Consider the following 23,340-nt stretch of genomic DNA (forward strand, 5'->3'; position numbering starts at 1 on the left):
CATATCTTAATTTTGGGCCTTTATTTTTCAGAGAGCAACTTTCCAGACTTGAGGCACCAAGTGGGCCCAGAACAACACCTAGAGGCAAAATCTTTCAGTATGAAGCACAACGTGCCTAGATGCAGCATTTTTCTCGATGTGGGCACGGTCTTAATCATTGAGCCGATGAGAATCAGTATCGGGGCCACCGCATACATAGTGTACATGAGCGTGATGAACTAGGGATCGGTCTGTAGAATGCACCGTGGCATGCAGAACGAAGTGTGTGGCTCTGCTGCAGAGAACCTTAGCCTTCTGGTGCTTAGTCGAGTGCATGACTTTGCACTGCTGAACATGCACTGGTTTGTGAAGTAAGCTTTGTCCTGGTATTGTGTTTTGTGTGCTATACTCAGTCCAGTTGCATTTGTTGAGAGAAGATTGGCTGCTTGCCTTGTTTAAGTAGGGTTTGAAGCTCTTGTCAGCAGGCGCCATTTTGGTGGGTCGTTTTATATTGTGTGCCTTGTGCTGCAGCCCAACCACTGGGGCTTCAATGGCTGCCAAGGTTGCCGCGCCTGTGACTGTGGTGTGGCCTCTAAGTCGAAGCAGTGCGATCTCGAAACGGGCCAATGCCCGTGCCAGCCAGGTGCCGGGGGTCCCCGCTGCGAGGTCTGTGAGCCAGGGTTCTGGCAATACTCCACCAGTGGCTGCATCTGTGAGTGGGCTTCAGTGCATTCGTATTGTGGATTTCAATTGTGTGTCTCATTTAATCCTTTATAGCACATGCTGATGAAGGGGGGCGATCAGGTGATCACACTGATGGGAGGCAAGGCGTTAGTCACACATTTTCATCCTGTTGCCGTGTAATCTCGTGTAACGGCCGCACCCGTGTATGGGTTGTACTCCCCTGTCTTGGACTAGATAACTGAGAAAAAAATATTCTTATACGTTTTTTTTTAAATTCGTGCAGTGGCCGCATCTTCAAAATTTGCACCCGAATTTAAAACAAATGTGGCCCTTACACACTTTTATATGGTATTTTAAGGGCCTTTTCTTGTTCTAAAAATTGATAGCCCATAGTTGTGAGTGGCTGTAGAATATAAGAGGAAACACAGGAGAGCCTGCAGAACGGTTGTGGTTGGTTGAGCATTCATGCTGAGCTATTAAACATAGGATGAGTCGGTGAAGCAGATGGAGCTCCCCTCTCGACTACAAAGTCATATTTATGGTGTCGTCTCTCAACGTTGTTAATTTACACGTCATTATGCAGTGTTGTCACATGTGCACATATGAATTTGTTCTGTACACTGCTGACAGCAGTGCACATTGCATATCACTGCATGTCACCTTCAGGAGTTCTGGCCTAAATGTGAACTACATGGGAACTACAATCCTGAGTATGACTTATTTATGTGATGTGTTGAAAATGTCTTGCTTGTTTCCTAAGCAACCTGCCCCTAATCACTGTCGCTTTCTAGCGTGCAACTGTGCGGCCAAGTTCTCGGCTGGTGCTGTGTGCAACCAGCAGACCGGACAGTGCCAGTGCCTGCCCGGTGTGGTGGGAGAGAAGTGCGACAGCTGCCCACACCGGTGGGTCTTTGTGGAACGGCAGGGCTGCCACGGTGAGTGTGAAACATGAGCTGTTGGAGCGGGACTGACATTTAATGCTTTGCAGTCAATTCTTACTCATGGTAGCCTGTACAGGGTCTTGAATATTTGGGGGCCGGGTTTTAAAAAATTTCTATGCAAAATCTACTGTCCCTTTCGAGCTGAAATAACATTCACAAAGTAGCAAAACGTGGTCTACGTTATCTGATAAGTGATTCAACATCGGTACTTGCCTAGATTTTCCGGAATGGACGGCAAACTGCTCTCGGTGGCGTGCAGAATTTTCGCAGAAGCAAGTCGAGAAGCTGCGTTGACATGGTGCGCCATCTGTCGAGTGGCGCGGCAACCGCCATCTCCGGCAAGGCTGTTGGCGCGCTTGCATTATTTTCAACGAGCAGACGATCTGCACCTTCGAAGCAAGTGCGCCAACAGCCTTTCCGGAGATGGCGGTTGCCTCGCCGCTCGACAGATGGCGCACCATGTCAACGCAGCTTCTCGACTCACTTCTGCGAAAATTGTGCACGCCGCCGAGAGCAGTTTTCCGTCCATTCCGGAAAATCTAGGCAAGTACTGATGCTGAATCACTTATCAGATAACGCAGACCGTATTTTGCTACTTTGTGAACGTTATTTCAGCTCGAATGGGGTAGTAGATTTTACATAGGTATTTTTAAACCCCAGCCCCCAAATATTCAAGACCGTGTATATAGCTGTTCAACTCAGCACTGATTGGTGTTGGCCTGTAACCGAATGATGTGGTTCTTGCTGCATTGACTGTGCGCATTAAAATGGTTAACAGAAGAGTGATCGAGAGATTTTAAGCTAAACTAATGCAAATGTACGAAAGAAATCGGATAAAGTGTTTGAACCACCTCCTCACGATTTTTGCTAAGTACAGCTATACTGACAGTTGCTAGTGTGCAGGTTGAAATTGATGACTGCGAATTCTCCTGGTGGATGTTTTACAGCAATTTAGTGCACTTGCTCATTTGTTAATATCCTTGACTAAAGTTTCTTTTGATCTGTCTAGACAGGCAAATGCCTGCATCAAGGCAGGCTGAAAACATCAATTCAAGCAAAATGATCATTCACGTTTGTACATGAAACACAGTAACAGTATTGTCATGAGGATTTCCAGATAGCATTATGGTAGTTAAAAAAATAATTAAAAAAAAACCTTTTGGTGTGCAGTTTTTGAAGCTGCATCCATCTATTGGCCATAACGCTATTGGCCGTAATTTCATGGGTAGAGGTGCGAGCTAGTTAGATGTTCATGCTTTTGAAAACAGCGAAAAAGACAGACGAAGAGAGTGCCTTATGTGTCCATTTATGTCTTCATCGTGCCTTTTGCACTGTTTTAAAAAGCTGACAATTACTTTTGTGCACCACAACTTGCAAGCACTACACATACACAGCGAGCTTTTCAATTTTAGCTTTGGTAAATGTTTAATTTCCTGTCACTCATCAGTGCCAATGCACCATTTTTTTAATATAGCTTCATACTCCAGGACTTTTCTCAAAGCTCTGTGGAGTACTTGATTACGAAAATGTTTGAATTGCAGAATCAGGTTACATTTTGTGTAATCCTGAGTCAGGCGTGACATGAGCTGATTTTATAGTGAAATCTATAATGTGGCCACCCAGATTTCAATGCTATCATTTGCCTTTTGAACTATTCAGTACCAAAATCCTTATAATGTAATGAAATTGCCAAGAAAACATTGCACTGTCAGAATATTACTATTAGTGTTACCAGTGTTGCTAAATACCAAATAATTTTCATGATGCAACCTGATCTGGAACAGTTGTGCTGCGGCAACATAACTTGTTCACACATCACATTGCCATTTGATGTTTGCGCAGAGTGCGGCGAATGTGTGCACGCTTTGCTGGATGACACGGACCAGCTGGCAAGCCTCATTAATGGCATCCAGTTTGAGGTGAAAGACCTATCGGCAACATACCTGGCTAACCAACGGTTACAGGTGGTCAACCAGTCTGCTCACGACCTCAAGGTATTATATGATGTCCTTGGCTGTCTTTTTAATGAGGCTCCTTTTTTATATTATGCCCATTTTATGGATGGAGTCATCCAAGTAAATAGTAGTAGTTTTATAAGCTGTAAGAGTTTGGGCTTATGCTTGTCCACTTGGTCTCTGCATCACACATTTTATTCAGCATCATGCATGATGTCGCAATTAAGAGCTTTTGTATGTTTGTGGGACAGGGCTTTTGGATTTTGTTATGCACATGGAAATCTAGGCAAGGAGATGGTGACGTATTGTATTCTATGGAAAATTTTATGGTTCCTCTACTATTTCATTTCACTTCTGAAATGAAATATTAGATAAGGTGATAATTTGGGACCATTTCCGTGCATCTCACTATGAAGCTGAGATTGGGATTTGAATTGAATTGGATTGGATTCGTGTATGGCTTATGACAGTTTTCTTTGTTTTCTTCCTTTTTTTTTCCAGCTTCAGTTTGACACATTCAAACTGGAACAGGAAGATGATGATGCCAGTCCCCTATCACAGAATGTCAGTGAATTGGAGGTTTTTGGCAATGGTGTCCGTAAGAGTGTAAGTGTACAACCATTTTGAAGCACATTTTTGGTGGATATTGTTGTTTACTACAAAAATTGCAATGTGCTGTCCTGCTGCATCCAGCTCTTAGCATGGTTTTGTTTCACACATGCATATCTTTATTGTTGAGAAAACATAGTACTGTCAGAATGTTGCATATTGGCTGAGTAGGTAGTTTCACGAATGTATTTAAAAGTTATCTGCCCAAAAAGAGTAATGGCCAGACTTTTTACACTGTGAATACAGTTGCGCCTCATTGATTGAACTGAAAAAAAAAAAAAAAAGATTTCGAGGATTGTAACTTGTAATGAGAGTAATACTATGCAATGGCTGTGTGTGAAATTTTGCCCTCTGTGTAGATGTCGGTAATCCTGTCCTCAGCCAAGACAAATGAGAATGCTGCATTTGCAACAAAGATGGCTGCTATCGAAGAGGAGTCTAATGTCAACAAGACCATCAAAGACATGCAAGGTAAGAGCACATCACTCGTCGGGAGGATTGCAACCTGAAGTGCACTTTAGAAGGACAGAACAAGAGCAAAACACATTTTCGGTTTCCGTAAATTGGTGCAGGGATCATGCAAAAAAAATAAACCTATTAAGTACATTAGCTGTACATGTTAGGCACTTCTATGCATTTATTTTTTATAAGGGCAAAGAAACAGTTTCTTAGAGAGTACTCCCAAGCGTAATGGACGTATGAAAAACTGCAATGGACATGTGAATGCTTGTTGGAGTATGAAACAGTTAACATGAATATCCATGGAACGTTGGAAAGATGAGCGCAAATGTCCATCGGACATGCAGTGTTCATTTTTGGTCGCAAGTTTACAACCCAAGGTTTTGTAAACTTGGTTTTACCGCACTTGGGTTTTACCACACAAGGCGGATTTTGGTCCCTCGCAGATAGGTCGGTCCCTCGCAGCTAGGATGTGATTGGCTAAAAGCCCCTTTCCAAGCATTTCACCCAGAACAGCTAAGCACCAGGGTTGGGGAAATCTTGTACCCATTAGATAACCAGTGGGCACCTGGCGGCACTGGAGATCGAACCCAGCACTTCCCTTATGCGAGGTGGATGCCCTACCACAAGGCCGCCGCTTTGGTAAAAAAGGGCTACATGCTGGCTTTACCACAAGAGGTGGTTTGAAGTTGTTTGATAACAAAACCTGGGGATCTTTAACGTGCACTGACATCGCACAGCACACGGGCCTCTAGAATTTCTCCTCCATTGAAATGTGACTGCTGTGGCCGGGATCGAACCCGCCTCCTTCGGGTCAGCAGCCGAGCACCATAACCACTGAGCCACCACGGCAGCCCTCAAGCATTTCACCCCATAAAAGCCATACACCAGGCTGGAGAAAATATTGTACCCATTATATGCTTGTGCCTTTGAGAGATTCGGAACACTGATTATGCAAAGCAAGCCACGCTGCCTGGCCCAGGAGCAAACCGCGTGGGCAGTTAATTTTTTACAAACACTTTACATGTGGAAAACTGCAATCCTTCCCATTTTAACTTTTTGCAAAGTTTCTCTTATAGTGGGTATTGTGCGTTGTGCCTTTGCTTTAAAGTGCACTGGAGTGCTCTGGATTAAGGCTTACCTCCTGTAAAGGGCTCTGGACCTCTTACCTGCAGATACATGCAGAGCTGAACGTACGAGCAAGAGTTCACCTTGCTCTTGGTGTCATTTTTTGCACTTGGTTCGGATTTATTTTGTTGAATTTGTTTTTTTTTTTAACAGGAGAAAGGATGTGCAATGAGGTCTTGCAAATTTATGAGGCATGCATGGCACTCAGCTGTCTGTGAGGCAAACATTAAATCCAGCAGTCGAGGTCTCCACCGCTCTGGCTGCGTTCATTCATATTCTGCGACAGACTGTACACTGGCAGACATGTATACCTACAGTTCACATGGCCTCGAAAGAATTCCACCTTTATTTTTTTCAACTTGCAGGCCTCGTGCCTGTGAGGGTGCATGAATTTTTTTGTTTTCTTCATGCAGACATTTTGTTCAACCTGCTGACATTCTCGGAGGGCTTGAGCACGTCATCTGCGAGCAACATTGAGCCCATGCTACGAGAAGCAAAACTTATTGCTGAACGACTCAATGAGACTACTTTCATTCCTGAGTTCCGGGAAGCTGAAGAGGAGCTGGCTGAAGCTCGGGAAGGTATACTGTCTGCCATTTTTCAAAGAATGATGAGATTAGCAGCTTGTATGTCTACACCTGATCTTCAGGAAAAGTATGGCATGAGCACCCTAACCTGACTGTAACCTCTGGTTTGTGACTATGCTAAATATGGTCTCAAGCAGCCACTGTAGTATCCCACGGTAATAATTTCCCTTCCAAGGCCAAGCCATGCTATTTCAACATTACCGTAATTTAACCATCACTCATGAGCATTTAAGAAAAGAAGAGGATTATATTACTGCTTTTGGTTAGAATGGATGAAAGAAGAACTTTTATGGTTTATTGCTGTCATCTGACCACCTGTCCCATCATGTTTATGTCTGGTTTATGTATTATATGAAATTATTTTTTTGCAATAGTTCCCTGGTTTTTACCGCTGCATCTGAAAATCAATGAGTATGCACATTCTCCAGTTACTTGAGGCATTGAGCAAAAGAGATGACACAACCTTTGTATAGCTGAAGCATGATATAGCATCACGTGTGTCATGGTAGGAAATCAGTGTGTTGGTCTCTTCCTTCAACAGCGCTGGAGCGTGCACAGGAGTTTTCGCTGCCAGCAGTGCAAAACAATGCCACGCTGGCTGAACTAAGGCGGAGCATGCAGCATGATCTCGAAGACCGTCTGCATGAGTTGGCCAACCACACGGTACGCGCAAACACCATGATGCGCAAGGCCTTGGGACTGCAGCAGCAGGCCAACAGCTCGCCATTCAGGGTACGCCACATCTGACTCGCCGTAGTGGTTTGCTGTTTTGCAAATTTGCTCGTCGCTGCACTGTTGTAATGGTGCTGATCACTCACCTGACATTCTTATTGCTGGATCTGTCGTGTGTTTCCTCACTGAATGCCTGCTTTGCAACATTTGTTACTCTAAAGTTCTGATGGATATGCTTTTGCTTGCTTCTTCAGGGCCTGATTACTCAGAGCCAAGAGCTACAGACCAGCGCCGAAGAACTGTTGCGGCAAGGAGAAGAACTCCTGCTCCAATGCTCCAGTTTCAACTTGGATGCTGACAGGGCTCTTGATGTGAGTGCAGGATGGTCAGTCATGCATGCAGTGGCTGTACACTGTGCACTAGACCCCAGTGGAATTGGGTAGGCTTTCAAAACAAATGCAGAGAAGGTAGCATTCTGTGATCGAAGGAGCACTGAGTGATAAATAGCCTTGCTTGTGACATTCCTGTGTTGTGATTTAACAATTCACACTTGCAGGGATTTTAGCTGGTTCGCTGTGGTTGTAAAGAGAAGAAACTGTGCTCTAATTTTTGAAGAACAAATACAAGATGCGCATGGTGGGATGGGTGCTGACTCCATCTGGGGTCAGTGCCCGCCCTGTCATGTGTGTCCTGGGTTCATCCTTCAGAAAATAGCACTGTTTTTCTTTTGTTTGAAATTGTGTTTGCATAGGACAGTCTTTTTGGAAATGCTAAGCTTTGCGAGTAAGGCCATTTTGTCACCAGCTTATAAGCCAGAAACCCCCCCCCCCCCCCCCCAAAAAAAAAAAATGAAATACAGGCATCGTTCTCACCGGCTTATTTCGCAAGTAAAGTGCCTGCATCAACACTGATTTTTGATGCCGGTCCCAGAGACTGCGTTACACCTCCATTCACTTCAAAACAACCAGTCTATTTCTACTTAGATGTGACAAGCTTGAATCAAGTGACAGAAAAATTTTTAAATTTAATTTTTCTGAACCCTCAATACATTTTTTGCTCTGAAAGAGCCATAGAATTGCTTTTTACTTAGAACAATAATTAGATAGAAGTCCTCGGACTTTCTTTATTGAAGCCGCTCTACTAATTATTAAGTCGATAAGGGAAAATCGGCAAAAAATTCTCTCTGCCTAACTGCCCTATTCTTGGGGCTCATATTTCGCACAGAGTTGGCAGTTGGCGGTCAGTTTCGTTTTATATTATATACGGGTGGAGTACAAGCCTGATTCGGTCAGAATTAATCAAAAATCTCCATCATCTGTGGTGACGGTGGACCAAAAGAGCAAGCTTTCACAGCAGTGGTACCGGTAGCGTGATCTGAGCCCACCGGAGGAACGAGCGCTTTGTCGTTAGCTACCGGTGAGGCTGCAGTGAAACACGAGAGGGAGAAAGTGGTTGTGCGGTTGCTTTGAAAGTGCTTTCTCGACTGCTGCATCAAAATTGGGCGCAGAAAACATTGTTTGCATGTGACTGCCCTCCTGCCCGCACCTTGCGTTCCTCCCATGCATTTCTCTGCAGCCTTCTTGCACATAGAGTAGACTGCTCATTCATCTGGAGGGCATGTGATGTTGCTACCGGCATTATTGATGCGAAAGCTTGCTGTTTTGGTTCACCGCCGCCGCAGGCAATGGAGATTTCCGATTAATTCTGACCAAATCGGGCATGTTCTCCACCCGTAAGTAATATAAAACAAAACTGACTGGCAACTGCCACCTCTATAATAATAATAACTTGTTTATTTCCACCAATGATGGGGGAGACTGCGGATAAAAGCCGCTTGACAACGAAGCGACTTGACTGAAGCCCGCAGCCTCCCTACAAAGCAGGCAGCGATAGAAAAACAGCAACAAAAAAAACTCGCAGAAAGCACAATATTAAAAATTAAAGCACGCACACTTGATACTCACAAGAGGTAAACATAACAAAAGGCAAGATAACACTTAGTTGTTATTGTAAGCAAGGATTGTTAATGAAATGTTTGCGTAGGGTTCTGTGCAAAATATAAGCCTGAAGAATTAGGCAGTTAGGCTTAGAGAATTTTTTTTTATTAGCTTTGATCGATGCAACAGAGAGCATAGCAGTGAGTTTGTGCTCTGGTCGTTAGGCTACACAAGCCATTCCTGATTAAGCAATGACTAGACCCTGCTAAATGCAATGAGAGGTGATTGCACTGTGGGGTAGCATTCAAATCTGGGGAACGGTGTCAGCCATGGTGCTCACAATATTACACGGGCACCATTGCAGGCCCTGGGTGACAATGAGCGTCGGCTGCGTGATGCGGTTGACCAGCTTGGCGACACCCTGGCCAAGGTCAAGAAGCAGACAGGCGACGTGCGGCCAATCGTTCGTGAAGCGATCGACCACTCGCAGCAGCTGGAAGACCAGGCTCAGGAGTGCAAGAAGTAAGTCTCCTCATTGCAGCCGTATTGAGGGAAGTTCCTTCTGTGAACACAGCACAACCATGTTGCAAGGAAAATAAAAAGATAAACAATTTGCTAAGTTAAGGGGGGAGTCTGGTCTTAAAAAAAAATTTTATTAATGGAGTCACAGTTAAGAAATCTTCAGGGAATATGTATTTTTGTGTGCCGATTCTATATTTAGAATCGGCACACAATTTTGATAAATTGTTTCAAAGCTCTTAATTTCATGTAAAACAATTCCTTGAGCACTTATGTAATTTTTATGCACGTATTTTTGGAAGAGCTTTGAAAAAAATTTATTGCACGAAACTTGCTGAAATGTATGCCATTGGGTTCTCTTGACACCAAGGAATGCAATAAGGGTAAAATTGTCTTCCTGCCTATCATAGAACTTAAGTTATACGGTTTTGAAGTTGTCGCTTCTGAAATGAGAAGAAAAATGTGTATTCCTGTTTCTGAAGTGGCAGCTTCAGTACCCCATAACTCAAGTTCTGTGATACCCAGGATGATAGTTTTACCCTTATTGCATTCCTTGGTGTCAAGAGAACCCAATGGAATACATTTCAGCAAGTTGCGTGCAATAAATTTTTTTTCAAAGCTCTGCCCAAAATACGTGCATAAAAATTACATAAGTGCTCAAGGAATGTTTTACATGAAATTAAATGACATATTTAGAATCGGCACACAAAAATACATATTCCCTGAAGATTTCTTAACTGTGACTACATTAATAAAATTTTCTTTTCAAGACCAAGCTCCCCCTTAAACTAAATGCAACGAGGGTGTGCTAGCAGAATTGCATCTTCGTTGGCACACTACGCCAGCTACATCCCACGCGTAATGTGGCTTTCATCTGCCTGCTGTAATTTGAACACGCGACTAGAACTGGCCTGGCGCATATGTCCTGTTTTTCTATTAGCGTGACACAGGTTTCCTCCTTGCCACTGAGCTGTAGCTGTCGTGTAACCTGTAACTAGTGTGACATTATTTCCACATTTTCCTCATTGATGCAGCTGGCTCGACACTTGGTCTTGAAACTGGTTTTCGCCCTTTCCACTTGCCCACCTGCCTTCCTCAGGCTTCAACTGTAGACAGCATGGCTTTTTCATTAGCATTCTAGTGCTGCAGAAAAGAAACCGCTATGTTGTGAAAAGCGAAAAGTAAACAAAACCTTATCTATCTCCCGGCCTTCACCTCTGCATTGAACCTGCAGAAGCAAGAAGTCACCATAACATTGAGCCTTAGATTTTGCTTTAGCACCATAGAATGCACTTGTAAATCTATCATTTATTTATTTTTTTCAGTATTCTCTACGACACAAAACAGACGTCTGAATCAGCACTGGCCTATGATGAAATTATCAAGACACTAGATGATGCGCTCAATTATTCACTTGGTGCAAAGACTGCCTCTGATGAAGCGCACTCTATGGTAAACCATTTTTCTTTATTAAGGTTTTTTTCTATTTGTGCAGATGTCAAAAGCTTCTGGTTTGTTCTGCCTCATTGCTTTAGAAGGAGATGCCAACTTTCCTGTTGTTGGTGTTCTTGGTGTCAGTAGATGAATAGTCAAAAATGGTTTGGAATGGCTTGGTTGGTGTTCACTTGTTGCAAAGGTGGACTAGGGAGAAAGGCATTAGAAGTGAAGGTATATGGCGCGTAAATATGCGCGGAGCACAACAGACTGATGGATTCTTTTGTAGAAGGGGCAACCTGATGAAAAGTATGGTCAGATTGATTGTGTGACTGCTAAGTCTTAGTAACTTCGCAGTTTGCAGAATAAACCATTTATCAGTTTATTCTGCAAACTGCAAAGCTGACTGAACATTTATAATATGTAATCCTGATTGTACTTTCTATATAGCTGCTGTCGCAGTTCATTTATGCCTGTTGTTTTTTCATGTTCATTGCCTAAATTTCTGTGGTTTAAAGGTCTCTGTTACAACTTTATGAATGTTGGTTGAGAAACACAGCCTCAAAACTGCAATATTTTCTCGACAATTTACGCCAGTAGAATCAAATGAACATTATTTCATTTCATGGTTGAGTGCATGTTGTTGTCGAAACAATCCAACGCAGGACTGTATGTTCTGCTTGTGAATTTATGACAGCACATTTTGAGTCAATTGATGCTGTAATATGTATCAGGTACAGAAATTATTCAATAAAGCATTTGATGTTGAGTCTTGTTAACAAAGGCTTGTATAGGTCCTCACACACAGAGCAAATTAAAGCTTCTCCAAACAGACCAGTGACATTTTTGACACATTCAGGCATTTCGTATTATTGTTTATAATGCAAAATGCCACCTTAGGTATGCTTGCATCTCCAAAGCAGATGACTCAGATACCTATTCTTGTGATCATTTTTGTTTGTTTGCATGCATGTATCCTGCTTGTAGGCAAGGGTTGCTAGCAGGGAAGTAGTTACATCAAGATGACTCATTGTTCATGACTCTGCAATGCTTCGTTTATATTTTCATTAAGTGTTAGTAGTCCTGTGTACTGTGGTGCTTTTTAAGTGCATGGTTTTCTGCTGCGTGAAGAAGCTTGAAGCTTTGGGATGTCCTGAGTAAACGTTCAAAATGATGTTGCAGTCCGTCGGCATCATTGACCGTGCTTCCGACTCCAAAGCAAACAGTGAGGGGCTTCTTCAGGAAGCAATGGAACTGGAACAGCATGTAGAGCAAGGTGGGTTTGCAAATATGATTCGCTTATGGAAGTTATTTTGAGCTGTTTCTGTAAATTGTCAAAGATGCCAGAGCTTTTATTCTTTAGCTCTTTCGTTACCATGAAAAAAAAAAGACCGATTTGGAGTGTTGTAAAACAAAAATTATTCTTCAAGAAGTACTAAACGCACTACGCATTGTAATACATCAAATTGTAGCTTATTTGTTATACTTTCGAAGGAAAAATAAACATACACCAGTTTTGTGCGCATAACTTTTTAAAAATATTTGTAAACTGAACTGGTAACAGAAAAAAAGAATACAAGCAAAACAAAATAAGCTGCTGCACTGAACCAGAAGTAAAAAAACTGAAATGCACAAAACGTTGCTCATGTTCTTAGCTACCTTTTGATTTTCAGCTGTGTACATAATACACTGCACTTTCCGTGGCCTTTCAAGTTAGGGAATATAACTGCTGTGCCTCTAGAGAATGAATTCGCATGAGGACATGAAGTGGAAGTAGATGTGCTGCACACTGCACTTTTTCTGAGTTCTGTTCTTTTTTTATAGCAGAGCTCGCAGTTCCTCGTTTTCTCCATTTTTTTTTCGGTGGGTAGCGAATGGGTTCTATTGGTGAAAAGGAGCCGTGGCCTTCCTTGACATCATCATAATAAAAAATATGCTGGTGCATTTCGTAAAATATCTTGGCAGTATGTTGCAAAGATCATAAAGCACGAAATAATACCACTCTCATCATTTACAAATCATGCTCACTACATAAAATACAATGTGAACAGTAAAATGAAACATGTGCGAGCACGCGCTGATGTTTCAGGCCTCTGAGACAGCCTTGCAATTGAAACTGAAATCTGACCATTCCGAGTTGTTGTCTAACTCACCACTGCTGCTAAAAAAAAAAAAGCATAAAAACTGTCAAAAATACTCTGTGCAGCTTTTCACCTTTGAGGAGCATGCGGCGGAAAGGATGCCATGATCGGCAACCGGTGGATTATGTCCAGTCAAAGTTCCATTTTTTATGTCACCTCCTCGTATTAGATAAATAAAATACAAAACTGAAACCAAAGAAATGATGTTATAGAAGCAAACCAGATGGCACAGCTTGCCCACGAGTGCAGTCTTGAATTTTTGGCGGCAGATACAAAACGTGGTCATATATATGACCAATGGCCTATGGTGCAGTAAGGAAAGAGTTAAGAGGTAAACGCTAAAAGCCTGTAGATAGCACTGCATTAGCCTCTATTGTAGTAGTGCAAGTCACAAATTATAGCACATCTTAATTTACTTTTGGGATGAGCAGCTGCTTCTACAGGCATTAATGACTTTTCAGTTTCAAAGGGTTTTCAAACAAATCTTGCATTGCACTAAGATGCTCATCTAATAAAAGACATCCGTGACAGGTAGGGCTAGTATCCTAATGATCAGCCTGCAGTGCATGCTGTAGTGAATGCAATGCTGATATAGGGTTCATGATGACCAGAGTGCTTAATGTGCTGTGGTGACTATAATGGCGCTCTATAATATATGATTTCTTGATTTTATACACCCTTCTGTATCTCTTACTTTCAGAGATGAAGCCCAGAGTGACAGATGCTGTTGGAAAACTTGCGACCATTGAGCTTCACAACAAAATGAACGCCAAAGACTTGGCTGACTTGGCTCGCGACATGGACAATTTGCAGACAAGTATGTTGCTGTTTTGCAGGTTGAGATTGTTTCCACTTATTTATTATTTTTTTTTCTTCTTTGTAATCAGTCATATTTATCACTGAATCACTGTGCTCTGCCCTTCCGTAAAGCTGCATTGTCAAAACTACAAGGTATCCTACTCAAGGCGGCTACTGGTACAGCAGAAAAATTCTCGGTGGCATCTTTTTGCGGTGGAAAGTAGGCAGCACAGCACTCAAGCCATGTAGGAGCGCTACACTTTTATGTGTGCCTGCTCTCTCTCAAATCGGCTAGCAGCAGTTTTGGCTTTCTTGTTGCTGCATGATAACAGTGAAATGGGCAGAAAGCATTAGCAGTTCTGCTTGGCTATCTATGGCTCCACTTTAGTACAGCATTGCATGACTATAGTTTTCATATTTCAGATTTCATTTTTCAGATTTCATGACTATAGTATGACTATAGTTTTAAAGAAATTCTGCAGGGAACTTGCTAGATTGCTTGCCACTGGTTTCTCTTGACATCAAGCTATGCAATAAGGGTAAAATTATCCTCCTGCCTGTCATAGAAGTTGAGTTGTAGGATTTTGAACTTGTCACTTCAGAAACAGGAATGCAATTTTCCTTCCCGTTTGTGAAATGGCAAATTAAAAACCCTCTAACTCAACCTGTTTGATAGGTAGGATAATAATTTTGTCCTTAGTGCATAGCTTGATGTCACAAGAAGCCAATGGCCTGCATTCTAACAAGCTCCCTGTCGCATATTTTCTAGAGAGCTATTATATATCGTATAAGATGCACAAGGACTTGTTTTACATAATATTAAATTACATGTTGGAATCAGAACTCAAAAATACATGTTCCTTGAAGATTTCATAATTGCGACTTCTTTAACAAAATTTTTTTTTCTAAGATCAGCTTCCCCCCTTGAGTGCACTTTGCACAAGCATGAAGAGATGTGCTGGTCAAGTACATTAATGAGAAAGCATGACCGTAGAGGCATTTCGTCTTATTGCCTTTCAGATGAAGCACAGAAAGCCCTGCAGTCTTCGGTGGATGATACACGAGCGGCTGCTGATAGCGTGCAGGCTTCATCGAACGAAGTTGACGCCATCCTGCAGCGGCTCCCAGGCGAAGACAGCCACACCGAGGAGCTTTCCAGTGATAACGTGGCCTACCAGCAGGCTCTGTTGGCAGCCAGCAACTACAGTGAGTGCACACATTCCTTTAGTGACAGATCCTTCGGGAGATGCCTTTTTTTTTATTCATATGAATGTACTATCGGGGACAAAAGTGGTATACTCCACGCGACCGGCGCCGGAGCAACGGAAAACTGCGGTATTTTGGCGAGCTAAAGCACGAAACATTGAAACGAGCCAAGCGACATGCCTGCTTGGCATGTCGCTTGGCAAGGAAGTTTTTGGAAAAGACTAATGCTACATCGTCAGCAAAAACTTGTAGCGGCTGAGGCCATTCCCCTCTTTGAATGGAATGGGCTAACGCTGCCCCCTCTTGTCCTCAGTTGATCGTGCTGTGGCTCCCGAGCCGGACCTGGGTCGGCTGGCCAACCGTCTTCAGCAACGACACAAGGCCATGAAGGACCACGCCGCAGACATCCAGAAGCAGCTGGAGGAGCTGCGCCGCAAAGTGGCTCTGGCCAGGGATGAGGCCAACAGGGTCAGTGGGCGATTTATGTTTACCTGGCAGCAGCAAAAGATGCATTTATTACTGAGAAAATCACATTTAACATTTTTCCACCAAACTCTCGACAAAGAGGAGGACCCTGTGGTCGCTGTTTGGAAGTGAATAGTGGTGTTGTCTAGCCTCCGGAATCTGCATCCAAAAATCTGTAGTGACACCTCCCAGCAAACCAAAAACCTCTCAGATACATCTAAAAACCTCTGAAACATCTAGCTAGACGTCTTTGAGAGATTTTTAGACGTCTCTGAGAGGTTTTTGGTTTGCTGGGCTGTACTTCAATTTAGAGTGCAGCTCTAAAGCGCCCGTTCGTAGGTTGAGCCGCGTTGTCGCCTTTGATGTAACTGATGCTAACCATAAATAAAATATAAAAAACATTGCCACAACTGGGATTCGAACTCGCGGTGCCGCAAACTAATCATCTTCACTGGCCACTGCACGAGAGCAGTAGGCTATCACAGCAGCCTGTCATACCTCGTGTTAAACTACCACACACTCTCATACTGTGCACTTCACATCGCCATCTTCTACAACTAATACTGCTATCAGACTAATATACACGTGCATTCTCACGCGCTGACCATTGCACATTATCATCTTTTTCAACTAATATCACTATCAAACTAGTATCATCGCCAGACATGCCGACGATTCTGCAAAGCAAAACAATGAGCCTACAGAGCCTGAGGCACTGACAGAGCTGCACTCAAATTTTGTATTATGGAGAATCGTAATCGTCCCTAGAATTTTTTGTTTTACCTTTACTGACTAAGAAAAGCACTGTTTCCAGTGAAAGTAGTGTCTTTGTTAAAGTGCAGAAATCTCTCGGTACAGATGACGTTCAGTTTGTCCTCGGTGTCTCTTTAAGCAGTCCACATCATGGCTACATGTTTTTGCTAAGTGTGACGGGTATAACTGTCAGGAATTTTCTGTAGTATTGTACGCAGCAGATTAGACACTGTTGTTTGCATGCATGTGTGCAGGTCGAGACTGGCATGAAGTTCGATGGCCAGAAGTGGCTGCGGCTTAAGAACCCCGAGGGTCTTCAGGAAGCGGCCACATACACGCACCTGTCTCTGCATGTGAAGACGGACAAGCCCGAAGGCACTGTCTTCTACCTAGGAAACAGCCAGAATCGCCAGAAACGCTCCGAGCGGTCCCGTGAGGTCAGTACAAAGATCTTAACAGTGTTTGGGTCAACCAGATCAACTTAGCCTGAAATATTCACTTCAAAGTGAAGTTGAATGATCACTACATGTGCTGCAGGTATGAGTTTAGGTGAAGCAGAAGTGTAGAAGCTGTACAGAACTGAAATCTATGTTAGCTATAGTTAGTGACAAGACTGACATTGCCCCAGTGAGTGACTGTGTTGAAGGTTGTGACTAAATGTACTCAGGCAGTTAAGCTGTCAAATCTTCTTTATATTATGTGCAGTAGAGAGAACGTGAAAGGTCCTTAGTCTATTAGCCAAAGTTTTGACAGGAGGACTTGTCTTCGTTTGGGCATTGTGTTCCTTATCAATATTTGTTGTCTTCTTATGATAGCATGAGCACATTTAGGTTTCAATCAACCCACATGATTACAGGCAGGTACCTCTTATCTTTGAATAAAATATGTGGGCTTGCTGAAAAGTTACTGTAAAATTCTTTTCAGAATGACTTCATGGCCTTGTTGCTGAGAAAGGGCTACCCTGTACTTCTTGTCAACCTTGGTGATGGCACAGAACAAATCCAAAATGACAGATACATTGCTGACAACCGATGGCACCAAATCATCATCGACAGGTGAAGTGGTGTATCTTTTCACCCATTTTTCTTCTCTCGCATAGTCTATTCGAGTACAGTAGACTTCTGTTAAGATGACCTCGGTTAAGACGGATTCTAGGATAAGATTAACAATGTGAGACCATTTGGTCGGTTTGCCATAGGGCTCATTGTAAAAAAAAATTCGCTAAACACGAACTGTTCCCTGTGTTGCTTGGCTCGCAGTGACCGTGAATACCGCAACCCCGCGCAATGGCACCCACGAGGCGTCCTTGTGGCACTGTAAAAGAAAGAGAAAATGTATAAAATGCTTCTATGCAAGAAAGTGCAACCCTGCAAGATGGCGCACACCTTCATGAAAAACAGCGAGGAAGCCGTCTTGAGGGAGCACGTTTTTTTGGGGGGCAGCTTTCTTGTCGGTGCAGAAAATGTAGAGCACCGTCGTGCCTGTGCTGGTGCAGAGATCTGTCATCTCGATATCACATGCACATCACTGCTGCGCGTTGCCTCCCACAGAAGAAAAGGTACCTATACGCAAAGTGTTCTCGCTTGTTGACTTTGAGGATGCATTTTCAGTTGATGCGGCGCCACAGCACGCGTTATCGCGATACAGAGATGGGCAGATATCGGCACCGCGCCCATTGCCTGTCAAATGGAAAGGCGCTTGTGGAGTTGGCAACAGCTATGCTGCAGATTGAATGAGATAAGAGGAAGATCCTCTACCCTCTGGGCACCTTCAAAGTGCTGAGAGCAGGATGGAAAGCAAAAACGCTCGCATAAATAGCAGCTGCAGTGGGATACAATGAAAAAAATTCGACGCTGAAAAAAGAATACTACACAAATGCCATATTCAAATAGAGTGCTTCAGCTCACTTAATGCATAGTGCAATAAATTCTCCATTTGCATTTATCCTCTCTCTGAAAGACTATATTATTCACTTTCTTCATTTAACATATATATGGACACAGCTAGCATGCTTGGGTATCTTTTTTTAGGGGCACCTATGTTAAGATGAACTTCTGACAAGACAAAAATTTTTTGGTCCTTCAAGTTCATTTTTAAGTGAGTCTACTACATGAATAAATCGTTAAAATTTTCAGTCTTGCCGTTTTCAAGGCATGCCAGCATGCTCAGGCAGAGTTTCCAGTTCAAAGTGCAGTTACATGAAACCAGTAAACTGCAGAAATTAGACGACCACAGATTGTTCCTTATCTTGCCACCCTCAGCCTGCCACTGTTGCTTTCTTCCTGGGCTGCATGGAACAAGAATAAATGCGCTTCAGCAGCTGCCAGACAGTGTAGTCTTATATTTCTTTCTCTTCCTTGCAGAACTGGCAAGACAGTCAACCTTGAAGTGCGCACTGAGGGTGAACAGGACAGCTCAAAAACCAAGGTCCTTCAGGGCACCAAAAGTGTTTTCAACTTGGATCAAGCGCTGTCCCAGTTCTACGTTGGAGGAGTACCTTCGACTGAAGATGTGCGTGTGACGTCTTGCACTTCTGTCAATGTGCTGCTTGCATATTTGAGCCACAGCATCGCTGCATGCTTTCTGCACTTGGCCAAGTTTTAGACAGCTTAAGTTACCTCTGAAACATCTATCTCTAAGTTAACTAATGGTCAGCAAGATCTTCTGTAGTAGTACGGTCTGAGTAATAGTGCAGGTCAAGTTAAGTTAGGTTGTAATGAGAGGTAAAGTGTGGTAACTGCTTCAGTTTGGGCAAACTCCGGAACTGCACCATGAGAGAAGCGATGCGGAGAGGGGTTAGGTCAGCACTGGGGCAGCTTCAAAACGATCATTCTAGACAATTTCCACACTTGAAGGCAGAAATACTGGTCTTTGCAGTGGACAAAAATGACAGGGTGATGAAAGTGACAGTCCCTGCATCACTTACAAAGAGATCTCCTCTCTGCTATATTTGTTCTGACTTTGCATGGCAACGGCCGAAAGGACAGTACGTATATTAGAGAAATTAGTAGAAACTGAGGCCTTCTATTCTCCTGGAGCTCCAGCACATATTCCACAATTTAGTCATGATTGTAAGCACACATTTGGTTGGATGACAGTTCTATTCCTTGGTTCTCCACACCTAGGTTCCGCTAACTCCAGAGGACAGCCAGCCATTCGTGGGTTTCTTGGAGGAGCTGCAGTTTGGTGGCTTGCCTATCGGTCTGTGGAATTTCCATAGCCACGAAGGACAGCTGGAAGGATGCCAGGAGCGGGACACTCTTAACGACATCCCAAGCGGCAGCGGCCTTCGCTTCGATGGCACGGGCTATGCCATCCTGTCCAAGGAGAAGCGGGACTTTGCCAATGGCATCAGCATCAGCATGCAGTTCCGCACCTACGCCAAGGAGGGTCTGCTCTTCCTCATCCACAACGGGGTCAGTGGCCTCAGAGCTCTGGGTTCTATTTTGTTTTGCTGTTGTTTTATTTAAAGGTTCTGCTGTCTCGCACATAAGACGGGACAGGTGTGGGCACAGGCTTTGGTACAAAGGAACAAAACACAGGTATTATAACTGGAAATCATGCAGTTTTGGCGCCTTTCTGAGAACTTACTGAAATGAGTAGCTTCCACGCGCACAAGGCAGCGTCGTATGAGTTTAAAGACTCTTTGCATATCTGCACTCATCTTGCGTGCATATGTGTCACTTGTTATGTCCTGTTTTCAAGCATGCTTCTGCCTCCTTAAAATTGCGTGAGCAGCTAGATTTCAGCTCTTTTTTGCGCTGATATGATGGAAGTATGGTTATGTTGAGAGACTGGCAAAGAGATGTACTGATAATGATTGCATCCCTTCATCAAGATTTAAGGGAACGCAGACAGGATATGTACAGGCTGTGTATGCATCAGAGGCAGAAATGTCAATGTTGTTCCAGCCAGCACAGGTGCTGATCAAAACTGGTGTGGCTCACAAGGATTAGGAGGTGATTTATTTATTTATTGATTATACCCTCAGGGCCATTACGGCATTACAGAGAGTCCGATTAATTGCTTTTGAGTGAAGCAAGCACAAGTGTACAAGAAAGCATGACTAAACTGGCTGACATAAATGAAAAACCAGGAGATTTTGATGTGGAGGAGGTATAATTAAGCTTCTTAAGCTTTGTAAAGAAAAGCGAAGAGTCACACATCAGCACATTTGAGCTATGCTGATCAAAAGTATGTCTGGGCGGCCAAACTAGATGTTATATGACATATTCCTCAAAGATGTCACCTCTTCAATTATACATCGTAAAATTTAGAATGACTATGTGCCAATAATTACAACCTTATTTCTGTAGCGTATCTTTACATTGCGCTCAAACTTTTCTAGCATTGTTTGCCAATCTGAGAGACTTGGGAACTAAAAGACAGAAAAGAGAAGGGCACAGGCCTTTGTTGTCTTTGTCCCCCTTTCGTGACTTCTCCCCTTCACCCCTTCACACCCCTAGCCCAAACAGCCTTCTCCTCTACGCTCACTATGCGCAGTGCGCAGTACAGTCAACAGCAAGCACGTGACCGTTGATTGATGCCATCATGGATCGTGAGCACGCCAGTGTTGCCTGACTGCCACATGGTTCAGGAGAACTTTTAAAAATTCAATTACAAATTACACGCTGCACCAAATGAAAATTTTGCCCAGTTGTTCAGAGGTGCATAGTCAACAAAATGCAATAAACAGCTTGAGTTCATGAGTGGTTGCTTGGGGAGAGCAACCTGGGTCTCACAAGCCCCACCGGTGGCTGTGTTTAAAACAACCACCTGCCAGGCAGTGGCGCATCGCTTCACTGCTGTACCATGTGCCAGGAGTGTTATGAGGACTCCTCGCAATCTATGAAAGTAAATTAGAGAATGACCAATCCAGCAGGTGTGCTTTGCATGTAGGCAGAACCTAGGCGAAGTGATTAGCAAAGAGGACCCCCTGGCCACTGAAGGGAGCCATAAATGTTATCACATAATATCCTTGAGGTGAAGCTCAAGTGTCCGCTCATCTTTTTATATATTTTCTCTTGGTATAATAGTTTTTATGCGCATGAACGAGCATGTAGTTATGTCGCACAATAATGTCACAAGGCACCTGTAGCCCTGCAGATGAATGTGTACAAGCTGTTTCTTAGTTTCATTCTTGTCTATCTGAGGTGGTAAATCAAGATTGGAGCAAAGCAGCTCTAGGCAGCTGTTTCCTTTTGTGTTTCACCTCTGAATACTCAAAAGTTTTCTTCAAGCGTGGGTGAGCTTTGCTTAACAGCAACCGTACCCTCACAGCCCAGGTTCATGGCCCTGGAGCTGCGCGAAGGCCATGTGGTGTACAAGTTCAACCTGGGCAGTGGCACGACGCAACTGAGGTCTAATGCAGCCTACAACGATGGTCAGTGGCATCAGCTCAGGGCGGCCCAGTACCTTGGAGACGCTGACCTGACTGTGAGTGTGGCCTTTTAACTGGCCTTTATTCAAAAGTTAGGGTGATGCCAGCACATTCACAGTGAGAATATGCTTGCTGGGCACCAGTGACATATGTGTTTGAATGTGGGGTTTAGCGTCCCAAATCTGCTTGTGGTCTATGGGAGGTATTACAGTGTAGGAGAGCTGATAATTATCGACCACTGGGGGGCTTTAATGCACACTGACACTGCGCAACATATCGGTGTTTTTGTGGCCACATTTCAATGTAGGCCAAATACAAAACAGGTTTGTGTTCTGTGCAATGTCAGCGCATGTTAAATGCCCATTTTTGCGGTTCTGTTTTACGACCCTGAGCTCAGCTGGGAAACACCACAGCATCTGAAGAACCGTGCCTAGTTATGGGATGATAGTGAGTTTAATGACAAACTTCAGTGATACTGCCATTTACTGCCTCTTATTAAATTGCTAAAAAGCAGTCAGTGATGGTCATGGCTATGACTAAAATGCTGCTGTCACGCAGAAAGTACGCACTTTATTGAGAATCAGTGATGAAGAGATTTAAGCTGAGCCTTTGGTACTGTCACACGGCCAAAATAGGAGAAAAAAATTTTCAGGGACACCAAATTACATTATGTGTTGTCAGTGTGACAGCACTGGGAGCTGTTGATGCCTTTACATTGAGTTTTGTGTCATTCTTTCATGGCTGTGTTTGCGGGCCCCAACATGTCTGCCTGCACACAATCGGACATCTCTTCAGGTCAGCTATCGGCGGTTAGATGTTTCCCCAAAGGTGTCTAGAGGTGGCGACACGGACGTAATAAAGATATATCGAAACTTATAGTTGTCACTTCTAGTCTGGTGATGCTACTTCCGGTGCTGGGAATTATGTGACTGAGGACGCTTTTTTTCCTTGATGGGACTTCTAATCCTTTCGCATTATTAACAAAATATGTAGCAAAGTAACAGTTGCAGAAGTGGACAACCTGATAGCAACAGAAGACCTGACCACAATGTTGGAAAAATTGTTTTGGGTTGCTAGCAATAGGAAATAAGTATGAGTTTATCAATGCTCTCTTACGAGTCACCATTTAGGTGTAAAACTTCAGTCTTTTCGATTTTCGTGGGGTGGAGGAGGCTTCCTGTTGTGAAGTATGTGTTGCAAGCTTGGTAGCCTTTGCTGCTCTTTTGGATGTGCGATTTACTTTTATTGGTAATAATGTTTTTTTTTGCCAGGTGGGTGGCAATGACTCTAGGACCACAGGGCATAGTGGGCCAGAGGCCGGCATCGATTCCACAGATGACATATTTGTTGGCGGCCACCCGAGCTTCCATGGTCACTCGTGAGTTATTGCCGTGCATGCTGGTCACAGCATAGTGTATTATTGTCCTTTTTTTTTCTTGCAAGCAAGCTCACTGTGTTAGTTAATATACCAGGCTTACTAATTGATGCACATAGCCTGCAGTCATTATCTCCTTTGGTAATGGTGTTACCATATGTGTACATAACTTGTTTTGTAGGCAAGGACAGGGAAATGAGGGGCATGTTATGACAGATGGAGAAGGCAAACACTGTGTGTGTTGTAACAAGCACCCCCATTTCCCTGTCCTTGTTTGCTAAATAGCTTAACAAGAGCCTTGGTTCTGGCAGTTTTGAT

The 23,340-nt window shown here is 43.4% G+C and overlaps 1 protein-coding gene across 2 annotated transcripts in view; it reads left to right on the forward strand.

Moving 5' to 3' along the window:
* LanA (laminin subunit alpha) overlaps window positions 1-23,340 on the forward strand; it is a 97,346-nt gene that overhangs the window by 58,354 nt on the left and 15,652 nt on the right. For both annotated transcript variants that reach the window (XM_089551557.1, XM_089551558.1), the window contains 20 exons: window positions 511-691; window positions 1,455-1,598; window positions 3,447-3,598; window positions 4,061-4,165; window positions 4,528-4,639; window positions 6,169-6,336; window positions 6,884-7,074; window positions 7,269-7,385; window positions 9,316-9,473; window positions 10,796-10,922; window positions 12,087-12,180; window positions 13,746-13,862; window positions 14,864-15,049; window positions 15,363-15,517; window positions 16,522-16,704; window positions 17,192-17,322; window positions 18,631-18,778; window positions 19,393-19,683; window positions 21,548-21,703; window positions 22,919-23,025. In XM_089551557.1, the coding sequence (XP_089407683.1) occupies window positions 511-691; window positions 1,455-1,598; window positions 3,447-3,598; window positions 4,061-4,165; window positions 4,528-4,639; window positions 6,169-6,336; window positions 6,884-7,074; window positions 7,269-7,385; window positions 9,316-9,473; window positions 10,796-10,922; window positions 12,087-12,180; window positions 13,746-13,862; window positions 14,864-15,049; window positions 15,363-15,517; window positions 16,522-16,704; window positions 17,192-17,322; window positions 18,631-18,778; window positions 19,393-19,683; window positions 21,548-21,703; window positions 22,919-23,025 (3,023 nt within the window). The remainder of the gene's footprint in view (window positions 1-510; window positions 692-1,454; window positions 1,599-3,446; window positions 3,599-4,060; window positions 4,166-4,527; window positions 4,640-6,168; window positions 6,337-6,883; window positions 7,075-7,268; window positions 7,386-9,315; window positions 9,474-10,795; window positions 10,923-12,086; window positions 12,181-13,745; window positions 13,863-14,863; window positions 15,050-15,362; window positions 15,518-16,521; window positions 16,705-17,191; window positions 17,323-18,630; window positions 18,779-19,392; window positions 19,684-21,547; window positions 21,704-22,918; window positions 23,026-23,340) is intronic.

The sequence above is a fragment of the Amblyomma mixtum genome, chromosome 7, assembly GCF_055824585.1.
Source record: "Amblyomma mixtum isolate Tamu chromosome 7, ASM5582458v1, whole genome shotgun sequence".
In the NCBI taxonomy this organism is placed as follows: Eukaryota; Metazoa; Arthropoda; class Arachnida; order Ixodida; family Ixodidae; genus Amblyomma; species Amblyomma mixtum.